This window comes from Bubalus bubalis, chromosome 5 (assembly GCF_019923935.1).
Source record: "Bubalus bubalis isolate 160015118507 breed Murrah chromosome 5, NDDB_SH_1, whole genome shotgun sequence".
NCBI lineage: Eukaryota > Metazoa > Chordata > Mammalia > Artiodactyla > Bovidae > Bubalus > Bubalus bubalis.
Genome location: NC_059161.1, coordinates 15,315,999 through 15,333,667, shown reverse-complemented (window position 1 = coordinate 15,333,667; position 17,669 = coordinate 15,315,999). Strand labels below are relative to the sequence as shown.

At 41.6% G+C, this 17,669-nt stretch overlaps 1 protein-coding gene across 7 annotated transcripts; it reads left to right on the top strand.

Annotated features, from left to right (window-relative positions):
• Positions 1-1,855: 1,855 nt before the first annotated feature.
• Positions 1,856-17,119, top strand: LOC112585053 (endogenous retrovirus group K member 13-1 Env polyprotein-like). Of its 7 annotated transcripts, none has more exons than XM_044942737.2 (2): positions 1,856-2,054; positions 15,776-17,119. In XM_044942737.2, the coding sequence occupies exon 2, from the start codon at positions 16,178-16,180 to the stop codon at positions 17,114-17,116; it is 939 nt and encodes a 312-aa protein (XP_044798672.1). In that variant the 5' UTR covers positions 1,856-2,054; positions 15,776-16,177; the 3' UTR covers positions 17,117-17,119. The 7 variants fall into 7 exon arrangements, with proteins under 7 accessions (XP_044798672.1, XP_044798671.1, XP_044798668.1 ...); XM_044942736.2 differs by having other exon boundaries at positions 15,735-17,119; XM_044942733.2 differs by having other exon boundaries at positions 15,294-17,119.
• The last annotated feature ends 550 nt before the right edge of the window (positions 17,120-17,669 follow it).

Below are 17,669 nucleotides of genomic sequence, written 5' to 3'. Positions count from 1 at the left end.
CTGGTTTGTTGGCATGAGAGAAACGACCACAAAACTTTGGCTAAACTGATGAGATCGTGGATGAAGAGAATTTAGAAGAGGTCACTTAAGGATTTATCAACTTCAAATCTTATATAAATTTATTATGTCCTCCAGAAGCCTCACATCTTTGTGGGAGGCCCAGGATTTGGCAGTTACCACCACGAATGAGGGAAGACCCGAGGACATAACCAACCAGGCATGAACTGGCTGAGTTTACAAACACGGAAGCTCAAATCGAGACTGACACCTTTCTTTTTTGCAGCTCTTTGACCTCAGAACAAATGTCTGAAAATTTGCAGATTACAGGCGCTTCTCTGGTTGGATTTTGAGCATGTCTTCTCATAGAATTTAGTTTATTTAAAGCCTCAAAAAAAAAAAATAATTAAAGACTTTTCCCCTGAGACTGTGGTCTTCTCTGATGGGTAGGATTCAAGGCTACCTCCTCACCAATCTGAACCCACTGGCTAGTACAAGGAAGGAAGTTTATTGCCTTCTAATTAGGGCCCTATCAGTTTGCTAAATGTGTTACCCAAATGCTGTGCTTATTTCCTTCCTGGTGAGAGTCAGCTGAAATTTCCAAGGCTGCTTGCCCTGATTCCAGGCCCATGGAGAATTGATACCTTCTTGATCAACTTGTGCAGGAATCTCTCATGAACAGTAGTAAGAGGGTCTGTTGTCTCCAAGTTGAACTTTTCTCAACCTTTCATTCTGTAGCTTGAAGTCAATTTTGGGATTTAGCTTTTTGAACTTAAAATAGAAGCTTGATAACTGATCCTTATAATGAACCACCATGTTACACCGCTTTCAGAGTTGGAGTCAGTTAAGTATGGTTTCTGGAAAATACACACAATTTTCTTTTTTTAGTCAAAGAGCATTGCCAAATAGAGCAACATTTTGTTTTATGCCCTTTGTTAAAAATATGTGATTCGTGGCCCCTTTTTGATTCTGGCAAAGGATCCCTGCATTCCCACCTGCTGTTGAGAGCAGAGAAGAGAACACTCCCTCGTGTACTGGTGATTTCAGATGATGGTCAGGGACCAACGGAAGCTTCTACTTCTCTACCTTCTGATAGAATGGCTTAGCATCGGGCTTCCCTGGTAGCTCAGTGGTAAAAGAATCTGCCTGCCAATGCAGGAGACACAGGTTCAATCCCTGGTCTGGGAGGATCCCACATGCCAAGGAGCAACTAGACCCGTGCACCACAGCTATTGAGCCTGTGCTCTAGAGCCTGGGCGGTGCAACTACTGAGCCCCCGTGCCACAACTACTGAAGCCCACACACCATGGATCCTGTGTCCCACAACAAGAGAAGCCACCACAATAGAATGCCTGCATATCACAATGAAGAATAGCTCCTGCTCACTGCAGCTAGAGAAAAGCCTGGGCAGCAACGAAGACCCAGCACAGCCAAAAGTTAATTAATTAACTTTTAAAAGAAAGAATGGCTTAGTATCAATTGCTGTTTAGTCCAAATCATTTTTTGTCATATGTCCTTAGAAACATGATTTATCTGTTTACAAGTCCAGATATCAGGTGAGTTCATTCAATTTCTTAGAGGTTTGTTTTGTCATAGGGAAAAATCTTTCAACTCTATTACAATTTACTCACTGAAGTGATGCTGCCTATAAGCTTAAGTTATATATAAATGGCCCATCTCTGGGAACTCTACCTCCCAGGTAATGAACATTAAGCTAAAATACCTCTGTTTAGCTCACAGAAAACATCCTGACAAGGCCCACCTGTGAATGACTGCAAGCAGAAAGAAATTAACACATCCTCCCCAAAGGCTGCTGGGAACCCGGAAGTTCCTGTTTTGTATTAAAGAAACTTGAGTTCTAACTCAGGCAAGATGGTTGTCTGGGACGTGAGGTCACCATCTTTTTGGTCTGCTGGCTTTCTGAATAAAATCACTATTCCTTGCCCCAACAAGCTGCCTCTCGATTTATTGGCACATTGTATGGTGAGCAGTAAGAGCCTGGACGCAGTACAATTTTTGGTGACCCAAAAATGTGACCCCACTCGGAGAATTTTCAGGTAGGTTTTCAGCAGCTGTCAGGACCACTTGTCCTGAGGACCTACCGTTCAGATTTCCCCAAAGCGGCCCCCCCTGCCCCAGAACTTGGCAGTTGGATCAGAGAATCAACATTTGGGAACCAGTGTGCTCCACGCAGAAGGGTAAGTCACTCCAGTGTGTACAGCTGGAAACTTTATTTTCACTCTGCTTGGGGCTTTTGCATTAGAATAAGCCAGTTTGTTCTGTATCTGTTGGAGAGCGGAAAGAGCTGTTGGACTTTCACCTGATTTGCGAACTCGTTCATTTCTCTGGATGCTAATATTTGTGTGCACTGAGTCTTGTTTGTATTTCTGCCTCTTAAAAAATGGGGAATATTTCAGCTATCTCTAAAAAGTTCTCTGAGTTGCATTTTGGATAAGTGCTCTGATTATAGCCTTGAACCCGTAAGTGAGAAGAAGCTAATTTATTGTAGGTGCAAAATCAGAGTCTCACATCTGTCTGGTGTTCTGCATCATGGCACAGGTTACTACAAAGTGATAGTGATAGAAACTAGGACTCAGTTTTGAAAGGAGAGGCAACCAGGGTGCCACTGTTGAAACAGGCTGTCCAATTCTTTTTTTATAATTGGAGGATAATTGCTTTACAAAGTTGTGTTGGTTTCTGCTGTACAACAACACGAATCAGCCATAACTCTGTGTGTGTGTGTGTATTCCCTCCCTCTTGAGCCTCCTCCCACCCTCTAATCACACCCTCCAATTGTTATGGTTTTGAATTTCTCATTCTCTGCATTGCTTGTTCAGGGAACCCCTCACCCCACTTGGTGTAACTGGCAGGTTTTTACTCAAGTCAAGGAAAAACAAAGCACTCAATAAGCAGGTCAGTTCTCTGATATTTGCAAAGAGAATTGCAAGGAAAGTGTTTTAGGAACATAGTGCAGACAATAAAAAATGATGTATCTGGTCCAGTGTTTGTATTTCAGGAGAGAAAGGAGAGACAGAGACAGAGAGAAAGAGAATAAGAGGTTTCTAGTTCAAACCTACAGAATAATTTCACCATCTGCTGGAAAGAGTCCCCATGACACACAATTCTGCAGGTTTCCTACTTCTCACACCCCCGCACTGTTCCCAATTCATTGCTGGAAGAGGGTTTCTAGAGCTAGAAGAGTTTGAAAAGCTGCTGGGGGAGGAATAGTTTTATGTATCACCACCTGTGCCCTGAATCTTTCCTAGAGTTTTGGGGAAAAGGAGGCCGAGGAAGTTTTGTTTCTGTTCTCGGTTTGTTTTACAAACATTCTTCTTTTCCTGAGTATAAAAGCAATACATTAGGCTTCCCTGGTGGCTCAGTGGTCAAGTATCTGCCTGCTAATGCAGGAGGCCTGGGTTCAGTCCTTGGGTTAGGAAGATCCCACATGTAGTGGAGCAACTAAGCCCATGCACCACAACTATTGAGCCTGTGCTCTAGAGCCTGGGAGCCACAACCACAGAGCCCACAAGCCGTAGCTCCTGAAGCCCTCGTGCTCTAGAGCCCCTGCTCCGCAACAAGAGAAGTCACTGCAGAGAGAAGCCCCCATGCTGCCACGAAGAGTAAACCCTGCTCACTGCAATTCGAGAAATGCCCGTGCAGCCCTGAAGACTCAGCCAAACCAAAATAAATAAAATTATTTAAAAAAGAAAAAAGCAAGATATCTGGCAATACCAAATGCTAGTAAGATACAGAGTCACAGAATCTCATACACTGCTGGTAGCCACAGCAGCATGTATGTATGTATAGACTGGGGCAACCACTTTGGAAAAACAATTCCACACTGCTGTTTAAACTTTCACTCACCCTATGACAAGCTTTTCCACTCCCAGGTTTATATCCAAATTGGTATATAGGGACAATGGGAATTGATGTACAAGAATATTTATACTACTCTTCTTAACAGGAAATGTCTGGAAATAGCCTAAAATACAGAATGAACAGTAATATGGTCACACAATAGAATCTTATATAGTAATAAAAATAAATAAGCTACCGTGGCCTACGCATCAATAGAGATGAATCTCAGCAATATTAAGTGAATGAAGTCTTAGAAGACAATTTATAGCATACTACCTTCTTAATGGCAAACCACTTCAGTATTCTTGCCTTGAGAACCCCATGAACAGTATGACAAGGCAAAATGATAGGATACTGAAAGAGAAACTCCCCATGTCAGTAGGTGGCCAATATGCTACTGGAGATCAGTGGAGAAATAACTCCAGAAAGAATGAAGGGATGGAGCCAAAGCAAAAACAATACCCAGCTGTGGATGTGACTGGTGATAGAAGCAAGGTCCGATGCATGTATGGATGTGAGAGTTGGACTGTGAAGAATGCTGAGCACCGAAGAATTGATGCTTTTGAACTGTGGTGTTGGAGAAGACTCTTGAGAGTCCCTTGGACTGCAAGGAGATCCAACCAGTCCATTCTGAAGGAGATCAGCCCTGGGATTTCTTTGGAAGGAATGATGCTAAAGCTGAAACTCCAGTCCTTTGGCCACCTCATGTGAAGAGTTGAGTCATTGGAAAAGACTCTGATGCTGGGAGGGATTGGGGGCAGGAGGAGAAGGGGACGACAGAGGATGAGATGGCTGGATGGCATCACTGACTCGATGGATGTGAGTCCGAGTGAACTCCTGGAGTTGGTGATGGACAGGGAGGCCTGGCGTGCTGGGATTCATGGGGTCGCAAAGAGTCGGACATGGCTGAGCGACTGATCTGATCTGACCTTCTTAAAAAATTTGAAGCCACCAAGATAAAAATATATAGTTCATATAGCTTTATAAAAGCATGTATCAATTACATACAACTTTATTAAAAGGAAAAGAAGGGAATTATGAGATTTGGGAAGGTGGTTATCTTGAGTAAAAAAAAGTGGTGAGTGGGATAGGAGAGGATTCATGCCTAGATGCAAATTTTTATTTTAATCTGAGCTTTTATATTGAGCATTGGGCATATGAGTACTTACTACATTCTAACAAATTAATAAATAATGGGTATACATGGACTTTTGAGGTGACTATTTACTGAGTTAAGATCAACCCAGTCAGAGTGTCTCTGGATCCAAACCAGAAACTGAAAGCAAAAATCATACATTCATTGTGAACAATTTAGAGCCTCAGACAAAGCATGTGAAGAACCAACCATCCCTAACTGTTATCACTCTAGAGATGATCATTCAGGTGTATTTCCTTACAGCTACTTTTTTCTGATTCCTATTTTGAACAAAATTGTAATCATGATGTTTAAACAGTAATCTTATTCTTTACAGTTAATATTATATACCTTTTCCCATGTGATGAAATAATCTGAATGTTTTTAACAGTTGAATAGTATTACATTATATGTATGCATCATAATTTAACAAATCCTTTATACACATTTTGGTTTCACTATCTTTTTGATGTGGGTTAGACTGAAATAAACAATTTGCACATATCTGGGTGCTTTCTCTGATTTCATTAAGCTTTTTAAGAGAATCAAGGTGGGAAAATTTTTTTAGGTATTGTTCAGTTCAGTCGCTCATTCGTGTCCGACTCTTTGCGACCCCATGAATCGCAGCACACCAGGCCTCCCTGTCCATCACCAACTCCCAGAGTTCATTCAGACTCACGTCCATCGAGTCAGTGATGCCATCCAGCCATCTCATCCTCTGTCATCCCTTTCTCCTCCTGCCCCCAATCCCTCCCAGCATCAGAGTCTTTTCCAATGACTCAACTCTTCGCATGAGGTGGCCAAAGGACTGGAGTTTCAGCTTTAGCATCATTCCTTCCAAAGAAATCCCAGGGCTGATCTCCTTCAGAATGGACTGGTTGGATCTTCTTGCAGTCCAAGGGACTCTCAAGAGTCTTCTCCAACACCACAGTTCAAAAGCATCAATTCTTCGGCGCTCAGCCTTCTTCACAGTCCAACTCTCGCATCCATACATGACCACAGGAAAAACCATAGCCTTGACTAGACGGATCTTTGTTGGCAAAGTAATGTCTCTGCTTTTGAATATGCTATCTAGATTGGTCATAACTTTTCTTCCAAGGAGTAAGCGTCTTTTAAGTTATTGTTACATATTGCTAAATTGGAGGGCACTATACTTTGGCCACCTCATGCGTAGAGTTGACTCATTGGACAAGACTCTGATGCTGGGAGGAAATGGGGGCAGGAGGAGAAGGGGACGACAGAGGATGAGATGGTTGGATGGCATCACCAAGTCGATGGACAAAAGTTTGGGTGAACTCTGGGAGTTGGTGATGGACAGGGAGGCCTGGTGTGCTGCAGTTCATGGGGTCGCAGAGTCAGACATGACTGAGCAACTGAACTGAACTGATTATGTGAGAAATGAAATGAATAAAATACTGTGTATAAAAATGCCTAATATATACATGATAGACATTCAATATCAGTTGACCAAGAAGCTGCATATAATTATAAGCTTAGCTAGAATATATTGGGAAAGGATAAAGGAATATCTTCCTCATCTACCAGGCTATGAAAATTAGATGACTTAGAATTGCATCTTAAGTTTTGGTGGAAATATCAGTACAAGTACATGACAAAGGAGTATATAATTATATTAACTTTATGTTGCATTAATGATACTAAATATAATTTATATGCCATGCTTGTTCTTTCAAAAACATTTTCATATGCATCATCTCATTTGCTTTCCATGACAGTCTTCTAAGATATGTTAAATTACCTCCGCTTTACAGATGAGGAAGTTGACACTTGGGTTACTATACATACCCAAGATTTTGAATCTTAAAACTGAGTTCTAGTCTCAGCAATGGTGGAAGGGCTTATACTGAATGATTGTCCTGCAGATAACACTTAGAAACAATGAACAATAGCTGTTTTAAAGGTTCCAGAGAAGAACTAAAAGCAGGCAGAAACTGAAAGGGAAATGGTTAAAACCAATAACCTAAGTTTCCTCCTTAAGGAACTAGAAAAATAAATTAAACTCACAAGATGTAGAAGAGAGGAGACCAAAATAAGAACAGAAATCAGTAGAACAGAAAACAAGCTGTAGAAAAATTAAACAAAACCCAAAATTTGTTTTAATGAAAAAATAAAATGGCTAAGCCCCTAGTTAGACTAATAAGGGGAAAGAAGCAATTTATCATATTGGGAATGAAAGAGGAAGCATCATTACAGATCTTACAGACAATAAAAAAGAAGGGATTATTGTGAACAGCTGTCAATAAACTCAACAACTTAAAATGCACAAAGTCATTGAAAAACATCTCACCAAAAATGAAAAGAGAAAAAAATGGAAACTCTGAATATCCATGTATCTGTTATTTTAACTGAATTTGTTATCAAAACTTTTCCACAAAAAGGATTCCAGGTCCAAATGGTTTCACTAGTAAATTCTATCAAATAGTTAAGGAAGACTTAACACTAATCTTAAATTCTTTCCAAAAATAGAAGAGGGAAAATATTCCTAACTTTTCTGAGGCCAAAAATATCCTAATACAAAAGCTTGATAACAACAAAAGAGAATAAAGCATATCTCTCATGAATAGTGACACAAAAATTCTTACCAAAATATTAGTAAGTCAAATTGAAAAACAATAATACATCATTATCATATCAGATTTAAGCCAGGTATACAAGATTGGTTTAATATTTGAAAATCAATTAATGTAATTCGCCATTAATAATATAAGAATAAAAATCCACATGATCATTTCAATGGCCTTACAAGCATTTGACAAAATTCAACAGCTATTCACAATTCTCAGCAGATTAGGACTAGAGAGAAATTACTCAACCTGAAAAAGGGCCTTTCTTAAAAACATATAGCTAACATCACATGTAATAATGAAATATTATTGGTGGCGGAAGCACAAAAGGAACAAAAACAGGACTTTCCTGGTGGTTCAGTGGTTAGGAGTCCACCTACCAATGCAGGTGACACGCGTTTGATCTTCCCACGGGAAGATCCTGGGAAGATCACATTCCGTGGAGCAGCTAAGCCTGGGAGCCCTCGAGCCCATGATTCACAACAAAGCCACCACAATAAGAAGCCTGTGCATCCCAATAGAGAGTAACCCCTGCTAGCCACAACTAGAGAATAACCCCTTCTCACCATGAGAGAGAAAGTCTGAGCACAGCAATGAAGACCCAGAACAGCAAATAAATAAGTAAAAAAAAAATATTTTTTAAAGGAACCAAAACAAAAAGAAGGCAGTTCTCATGAATCAAGGAAAAAATGATGTCCCAGTTTGAATCTGTAAGGCCTGAGGCTATGCCAGGGAAATGACTTCCCCCACCTTTTCCAGAAATATGAGTTGTGCAAAGTCCTTATATGATGGCGAGATTAGAATTCCCAGGAAAGAATTTTTGTTTTTTTCCTTATAAAGCTTATGCTTTATTGGTACAATTACCTATTTTTTTAAAATCTCTTCTTCTGTTCCAATATGGCTCTCTGACAAATCTGGGCTCTTTCTCTGGTTTTAGAATCTGTGCAGAGGCCAGCACTCCATAGCGCAGACCCTCAGGCAGTGGGCACACTCCCCATGGTGGAGGTTCTCTCCTACCGTGTGCTTGCCTGGGCTTGTCACCCTCTTTCTCTCTGCCAGCCTTATTAGGAGGCAGCTTTAGAGAATGCATTCGAGAGCTAGTGAGTATCCCCAATGGACAGGCCTGCTCCTGGGGATTCTTGGTATAGTAACTACTTGCTAGGTTGTTCAGTCGTGTCTGATTCTTTGTGACCCCATGGACTATATACTCTGTCAGGCTCCTCTGTCCATGGAATTTTTCAGACAGGAATACTGGAGTGGGTTGCCATTTCCTCCTCCAGGGGATCTTCTTGACCCAGGGATTGAACCCCTGTCTCTTGCATCTCCTGCATCAGCAGGTGGATTCTTTACTACTGTGCCACCTGGGAAGCCCCAGAGAACAAAAGCCCTCCCTTTTGTGTATTTTGTTTCATTCTGGGATTCAGTTTATTACCCACCCTGGTCTCCAGTCACACAAGATCTTTCAAAACAATCCAGTTCATTCCTTATTGTTTCTCCTCAAATACTTGGTTTTTGAAAACTCCTTTCATCGGAGAAGGCAATGACAACCCACTCCAGTACTCTTGTCTGGAAAATCCCATGGACGGAGGAGCCTGGTAGGCCGCAGTCCATGGGGTCGCTAAGAGTCCGACACGACTGAGCAACTTTACTTTCACTTTTCACTTTCATGCACTGGAGAAGGAAATGGCAACCCACTCCAGTGTTCTTGCCTGGAGAATCCCAGGGACGGGGGAGCCTGGTGGGCTGCCGTCTATGGGGCAGCAGCAGCAGTATGATTTCATGGGATCCTTTCTGCTGTTTTTTGAGAGACTGAAATGATTGGGTCTGTCTCCATTGGTGGGATACTCGCCCTGCATCTCAGCCTGGACCCGTAAGGGGTTGAAGGACATATAACTGAACCACAGCTGGCACTAATGATGACCGGCACTGATTAATTCAGAGTTTTTAGGTGAAAATCAAAGACACCAATTTGATGAAAGGGAGGCACACACAAGGAAAGGACTTGAAAGCACATCTACATAGCACTTTATTTAATTATCTCTTTTTTAAAAATTAACTTTTATTGCTGTAGAGTTGCTTTACGATGTTGTGTTAGTTTCTACTGTACAGCAAAATGAATCAGCCATACGTATACACGTGTGTACGCTAAGTCGGTTCAGTTGTCTCTGACTTTTTGCGACCCTAATGGACCATAGCCCGCCAAGCTCCTCTCTCCATGGGATTCTTCAGGCAAAAGTGCTGGATTGGGTTGCCATTTCCTCCTTCAGGGGGTCTTCCTGACTCAGGGATCAAACCCACATCTCTTGTCTCCTGCATTGGTGGGCAGATTCTTTACCACTAGTGCCGCATATACCCCTTTACACATTAGCTAATGATAGCTATTGTACTGAGATCCCACCTTGATTATGGCACTGAGTTGTTTTTAAACACAGCTATTCTTTGAGATAGGTTCTATTATTATCCCCACTTTACAGATGGGCAAATCAAGAGACCCAGTGCAAGATCACTTAGAGTAAGGGGTGGAGCCAGGATTCTAATCTTAGCAGCCTGGCTCCAGAGTCTGTACTCTACTTCCACATCCTACATAATAAAGATTGAGAAAATCTTCCCTCCCTCAGCTCCCCTTGGTGTCACCACTAAAATCCTTCAAGAGATCTGTCCTCTCCAGTATCTGCTCATCCCAACTCTGCTTTATTTGGCCAGAGGAAGTTTCTCTGAGTTAAGAACCCCTACTACTAAGCCTTAATTTTCTCAACAGTAAAATGGGAATAATGATGGTAGTTGTCTCATATGATTATGTACGTTCTAAATATCCAATAAATGATCCTTATTATTGCAAGCAATTAGGAAGTTTTACTCTGTACTCTACCAGTGTAGAGTAAGCAGGTTGTTTATCATTCTTTTCTGCAGTTCTCTATCTTACTCAGAATTTCAAACTTGGAAATTTCAGTTTCAGCAATTCAGTTCTCAAGAGCACCATTCTTGACATCACTGCAAAGCAAGCTTGGGCACCCTTGGGTTTGAGACCCTGAAGACGCCCGCCCAGCACAGGATCTCAGTCTCACCACTTGAGCTCTGCCCACGCACATGTTAATTCAGATGAATAATAGCACCAAAGAAAGTACACAGCACATTCTTTCATGAATGGGTTTATTCATCAGGAAATGAAGAGAAGAATAAATGCTGCCAATGAGAATACCCAGTTTTCAGGGACTTAAAAGACATTTTTGCTTGAATGTGCTAAAAGTTTAAATAACGAGCAATAAATTATCTAAGTCAGTAATTTTCAAACTGTGTTCGGTGGAGCCCTGGAGTTTTGCAAATGCACCTTAGGGGCAGTGCTGGAGTTAGTAATTATCTTACCAGCTGAATGTCAACTTGCAAAGGAAAGAAAATACTGAGGCTATAAAGTGGGTGGAATGTCTTTCAAACAGGAGGAACAGAACCTTCCTGCATCCCAAGAGCATAATCAATACTGGATATGTGTGACCTTGCTTAAGTCACTTCCCATCTCTGGCTTCTGTTCTGTCCCATGAGAAGATTCAGGGCTGTGATGGTCACAAAAAGCTTTCGGCTCTAAAGCTCTGAGATCACCTCTTGTTCTCCTCAATGACTACTTTCAGCAGAAGATATTTTTAGAATTATCTTTATACAGCTTCAGCTTCATCGTTTCTTTGCTGTTTCTCAGTGATTGCATATCCTAACTCTCTCTGGATAAATGTGACTTTTGGACCTAACAAAACAAAAGTGAACAAACGAAAACATCCCCTAGTTCAGAACCAGATTGTGAAATAAAATTCATATTTTACAGCAAAAAAAAATTTAAACATAAAAAAAATTTCTCTGGGGACTTCCCTGGTAGTCCAGTGGATAAGATTCTGGGCTTGCAATGCAGGGGGCCTGGGTTCGATCCCTGGTCAGAGAACTATATCCCGCATGCCACGACTAAGATCCAGAACAGCCAAATAAATAAATATATATTTTTAAAATCTCTTTGCCTTTGGCCTCCTCTCTCCCCACATTGTGCACTGGGTACCCTTTTTGTCCATCAACCAAACCTCCCCACAGGCAGAAATTCCTGCTCAACTATAAACAGCAAGATTTTCCCAGCATCAGCAAGACAACTCCTTAAAAGATAACATTCCTTCTTAATCTTGTAAGGGGCCACAATGACCCCTGACCCACTGCTTGCTAGATTGTGTAAGCTGTCAATAATACATCACTTAATGTATAGCCCTCTGTCTCAAAAAACTTCGGTGACTGTGGTTGACTTCTAATGGGCAGAACAGTTCTCCAAGCTTTCTGAGATGCTGTTCCTGGCTTAGATAATCTTCAATTGGAATGAAAAAATTTTTTTTCATTTCTTTCTTAGATCAGCTAACTAATTTTTCATTGACAAGGTATTTCATTTAATTCTCCATAAGTGTTTAGTGAGTGCCTTTCAAGAGTCAGGTACTGATGTGGGGGAGACAAAGATGAATAGGCCAAACTTTTCTGTTTTCTCAAGGGGCTCCCAGTCCCTTAAGCTGGTAAAACACTTTTATATGAATTTCTTTTGTGCTTCATAGATGTCACCTAGTTCTGGCCATTCTAGCTGGAGAAGATAAAATATTTGACCCAGTGATCAGAAAAACTAGTAGTTGCCTTAGAAAGAAAGAGACCTCTTTCTCTGGCACATGTCTACCATTTGCAAGGTTTCTGATAAATATCCTCTAGCTCAGAGGCCATAAGGCCTGAATCTATAAGCAAATTACCTTCAATTCCCTTTGGTGGCTGGCTGGTTGGCAGTAAAACTTTGTTTACTAGGATCTTTAAATCAGCTTTGTTTGGCAGCCATATTACACTTGGCCCAAACAGATAACTGTACGTAGACAGGAAAGGCTGCTTGTGTAGTAGAAATCTGATTCATTTAGGCCCAAGTCCCAGATCCATCTAACTGGCTTTGGGACTTCAGGCAGGTCCCTCAACTTTGTTGAAATATATATTCCCTTATCTATAAAATGAAATAACAGACATTTCACAGTGTTGCCAAATGGATAAGGAATCACCTATATAGCGTTCCCAGTATATGTTAATACCTAGTTGCGGGGAGCTGCCCGTGAGAATGGGGTCCTTTGTCTGAAGGACACAGCTCTGGGAGCTGCCTCAGTCCTTGAGGGTTTGCTTGCAAACATAGCTCTCTGTCCCGCCACCCCAGAGATTAGGCGATTATTTACTGCAGACACCTGGAGTTCTGGACAAACTTCTCACGCACAGAGAAATGTTATCTGGTGTAAGAAATAATAACAGGGTGCCATTCCCATGCTCTCAAGATTTCTTGTGACTTTTTGTAAGATGTATAGGTCAACCAAGAAAAATGCTAACTGTCTTGTCTTGCTCACGCTCTCCTGTATAAATATAAGATGCTGAATCAAGTCGTGGTCAGACTGCGTCCCTTGGTGGAGACGTGTCTGAACCTCTCGACCCCATCTTTGTTGTAGAATTCTTCTGCAGTAGTTTTCTTTCTCAGCCGCGCCGTACCCATATCCGCAGCAGGTCTCCAAGGTGAACAGCCTCTGGCATGTTGGAACAATGTAGGTAAGGGAAGTCGGCAAGCCGGATCCGTAACTTCGGGATAAGGATTGGCTCTAAGGGCTGGGCCGGTGGGAGCCCCGGGGAGAGTTCTCTTTTCTTTGTGAAGGGTAGGGCGCCCTGGAATGGGTTCGCCCCGAGAGAGGGGCCCGTGCCTTGGAAAGCGTCGCGGTTCCGGCGGTGTCCGGTGAGCTCTCGCTGGCCCTTGAAAATCCGGGGGAGAGGGTGTAAATCTCGCGCCGGGCGCGGTGGCGCTATTAACAACATTCGCTTATATGCAAACTGCATTACAGGATTATGGTTTGATTATCGCAACAGAAAAGGTGCAGCGCTTCCCCCCCTATTCTTATTTGGGTTTTTTTCTGGAAAATGAATGGTTTCGAGCTCAGAAGATAGAGATTCGTAAAGATAAGCTGGCTACCTTGAATGATTTCCAAAAACTGTTAGGAGATATTAATTGGATAAGACCTTACTTGAAACTAACTACAGGGGAAATGAAGCCTCTTTTTGATATTCTGAAGGGTGACCCTGATCCAACTTCCCCCTGAGCTCAGACTCTGGAGGGAAGGCAAGCCTTAGATAAAGTCGAACAGGCCCTGTCTAAACAACAAGCTACTTATTGCGACTATACTCAAGAATGGGGTTTATATATTCTTCCTACTAAACATGCTCCTACAGCAGTCTTATTCCAAGGATTGCCTTTAAGATGGCTTCACTTGCCTGCCTCTCCCTCTCAGGTTCTAACCCCCTATTATGATTTGGTTGCTGCCCTTATAGCTCTTGGGCGGTCAGAATCCACTGTGTATCTAGGAACAGACCCACATTTTATATGTGTTCCATTTTCTAAAACTCAGCAGGATTGGCTGTTTCAGTTTAGCGACAATTGGGTTATTGCTTTAGCTGGTTTTAGTGGACGGCTTGATAATCATTATCCCTCGGATAAAATTTTGCAATTTGCTCATTATCACCAATTTCTCTTTCCAAAAATCGTTGTTTCTCAGCCCCTTGCCGACGCCCTAACTGTATTTACTGATGGCTCTTCTAATGGAATAGCTAGTCTGATTATACAGGACAATACTGCCGCCTGGCATACTAATTATAAGTCTGCTCAAGAAGTAGAACTATTAGCTGTTTTTCAGGCTTTATTACAAATCTCTGCTCCATTTAATTTATATTCTGACAGTCAATATATCATAAGAGCCTTAAACACTGTTGAGACTGTTCCATTTATTGGTACCCTGAATTCTACTATCCAAACTCTTTTTTGTGATATACAACATTTAATTTGCTCCAGAGTTAATAAGTGTTATTTTGGTCATATTCATGCTCACTCTGGACTTCCTGGACCTCTAGCACGAGGCAGTGCTTTGGCTGACGAAGCTACACGTATGATATTTCCTTCATTGGAACAAATGGCAAAAACTTCTCACAGCTTACACCATCAAAACAGCAATAGCTTAAGACTTCAATTTGGCATTACTCGAGAAGCTGCCAGACAGACTGTTAAGCAATGTCAAACATGTCCTCAATTTTTTAGCGAACCCCATTATGGAGTTAATCCCTGAGGATTGTTGCCAAACGACATATGGCAAATGGATGTTACCCATATTCCTGAATTTGGTAAACAAAAATTTGTTCATGTTACTATTGACACCTCCAGCTTTTTACATGCCTCTCTACAATCCGGAGAAGCTAGCAAACATTGTATAGCTCATTGCATTAAATGTTTTGCTGTTATGGGAACCCCTAAAACCATAAAAACAGACAATGGTCCAGGATACACTGGAAAAAATTTTCAACTATTTTGTACGCAACTGTCTATCTCACATAAAACGGGTATCCCTTATAATCCTCAAGGTCAAGGAATCATTGAACGGACACATCAAACTCTCAAACATCAATTGCAAAAACTAAAGAAGGGGGAATTGTATCTCAATACCCCCTCCAACTCTCTAAACCATGCTTTATTTGTTCTAAATTTTTTACAATTGGATATATGTGGCCGTTCAGCAGCACAGCGATTTTGGAACTTTGATGCGCAAACAATAAGACCTAAAGTCTTTTGGAAAGACCCACTTGTGGGAAAATGGTATGGACCAGATCCTGTAATAATTTGGGGATGAGGGCATGTTTGTGTTTTCCCACAGGATGCCAAAGCGCCGTGCTGGCTGCCGGAAAGGTTGATATGCACGGCGGAGACGATCTCTAGTAAACCAGATGAGGAGATTGACGATTCAAGAGCATGATGAATTACCATCTCAGCAACAACTTCAGGCATTGATGCGAGAGACACAGAATCGTGTTGCTGTGCAGGGCGATCCGATATCGCCTTTAAGCTTCCTGATAACCTTATTAATTATCTTAAATCAGATTAATACTGCACATTCTAAAGAATATTCAAATGCTTACTGGGCTTATTTTCCCGACCCTCCCCTTCTCCAACCGGTGGGCTGGGAGGGTCGGTCCATTCCCATATACACTAATGATACTGTGGCTTTGGGTGGTTTTTCAGATAAACATATTATTCCTAATCAAGTTAATTTCTCTTATCATGGAGTGTTTGATCATTTACCTATTTGTCTGTCTAGATATTTTAATTCAACAGGATGTCTTTTTGTTGGGGAGTCAGGATATGCTGATCATGACAATGGTTGGAGCCTATATATTCCTGGAGTAACGAAAGAATCTAGAACTCCTCAACGTCGTAATGGAACTGGTCCTTTAGATATCCCTTCCTGCGACTTTGGAACAAGGGGAAGAGTCACTGCTGCACCATGGAAACTGTCGAGATGGAACTGCTACGGTTTATAACATATTTGGGACAAATGAGTCACTGTGGGACTGGTCTCCAGACTCGGCCCGAAACCCTGGAGCTCAGGATAATAGAAACTTTGCATCCCGTATTTGGAATTTGGGCGGCTCTAAAGTGTTCCAAACAGAAATCTGGAAATTAGCTGCCGCCCTTGGATGTGAGGGTTCCTACCTTCAGGTGGGATCGAAAGTGAGACATGGTTATTTATGGAATCTCACCATGAGGTACCCTCGTGCATGTGTGCCTCACCTTTATGCTTTATTAGTAGGATCTGTAAAAATACAACCTGGGTTACGAAATTATGATGTAACTTGTAACAATTGTACCTTAACTAACTGCGTCAGGGGAATTACTAATCAAACTAGGGTTCTAGTCTTAAGACAGCCTGCTTTTGTTATGGTTCCTGTAAAGATTAATGGGTCTTGGTATGATGAAAAAGGACTTGAACTTTGGAGAGAAGTAGAGGGTGCTTTAATGCGTTATCGCAGGGGAATAGGGTTAATAATTCTGGGATTTGTAGCTTTGGTAACCCTTATTGCCGCCTCGATTACTGCAGCCCTAACCCTGGCACAATCAGTGCAAACTGCAACTTGTGTTAATAATCTGGCACAAAATGTATCCGTTACCCTGGGGACTCAAGAAGATATTGACAAAAAGTTAGAGGACCGATTGAATGCCCTTTATGATGATGTAAAATTTTTAGGTGAAGAGGTTCAAAGTATAAAGTTGAGATTACGGGTACAATGTCATGCTGATTTTCGATGGATCTGTGTTACCCCCAAAAAATATAATGGTAGTATAACTGCTTGGGACAAGGTGAAAGCTCATTTAGAAGGTATTTGGCATAATGAAAATATTTCCTTACATTTACTGCATCTACATCAAGAAATAATGAATATTGAAAATGCGCCCAGACCTGATTTGGATGTTGCAAAAAGAGCTGAGTCTTTTGTTAAAGAACTTTTTCGACATGTACCTACCATCGATAGTATTTTGTACTTGGGAGTGGCCATAGGAGGACTATTCTTAATAATTTTAACTGTTTTATTTCTTGCACCTTGTTTAATTAAAAAACTGATTGATGATCTATGGATAATAAAGGCTTCCATCTATGGAAATTGTCTGCGGTTAAAGGAACATAAGCGTGCGCCTATATAAAAAGAAAGGGGGAGATGCGGGGAGCTGCCCGTGAGAACGGGGTCCTTTGTCCGAAGGACACAGCTCTGGGAGCTGCCTCAGTCCTTGAGGGTTTGCTTGCAAACATAGCTCTCTGTCCCGCCACCCCAGAGATTAGGCGATTATTTACTGCAGACACCTGGAGTTCCGGACAAACTTCTCACGCACAGAGAAATGTTATCTGGTGTAAGAAATAATAACAGGGTGCCATTCCCATGCTCTCAAGATTTCTTGTGACTTTTTGTAAGATGTATAGGTCAACCAAGAAAAATGCTGTCTTGTCTTTCTCACGCTCTCCTGTATAAATATAAGATGCTGAATAAAGTCGTGGTCAGACTGCGTCCCTTGGTGGAGACATGTCTGAACCTCTCGACCCCATCTTTGTTGTAGAATTCTTTTGCTGTAGTTTTCTTTCTCAGCTGTGCCGTGCACGTTCTCGGGACCTGATCGACTTTGCCGGCTGGCACCGGCACCTAGTGATGATTCAAAAAGTGGCAGTTCTTTTTATTACCAGGTCTGCAAAGAGGAGCCCCAG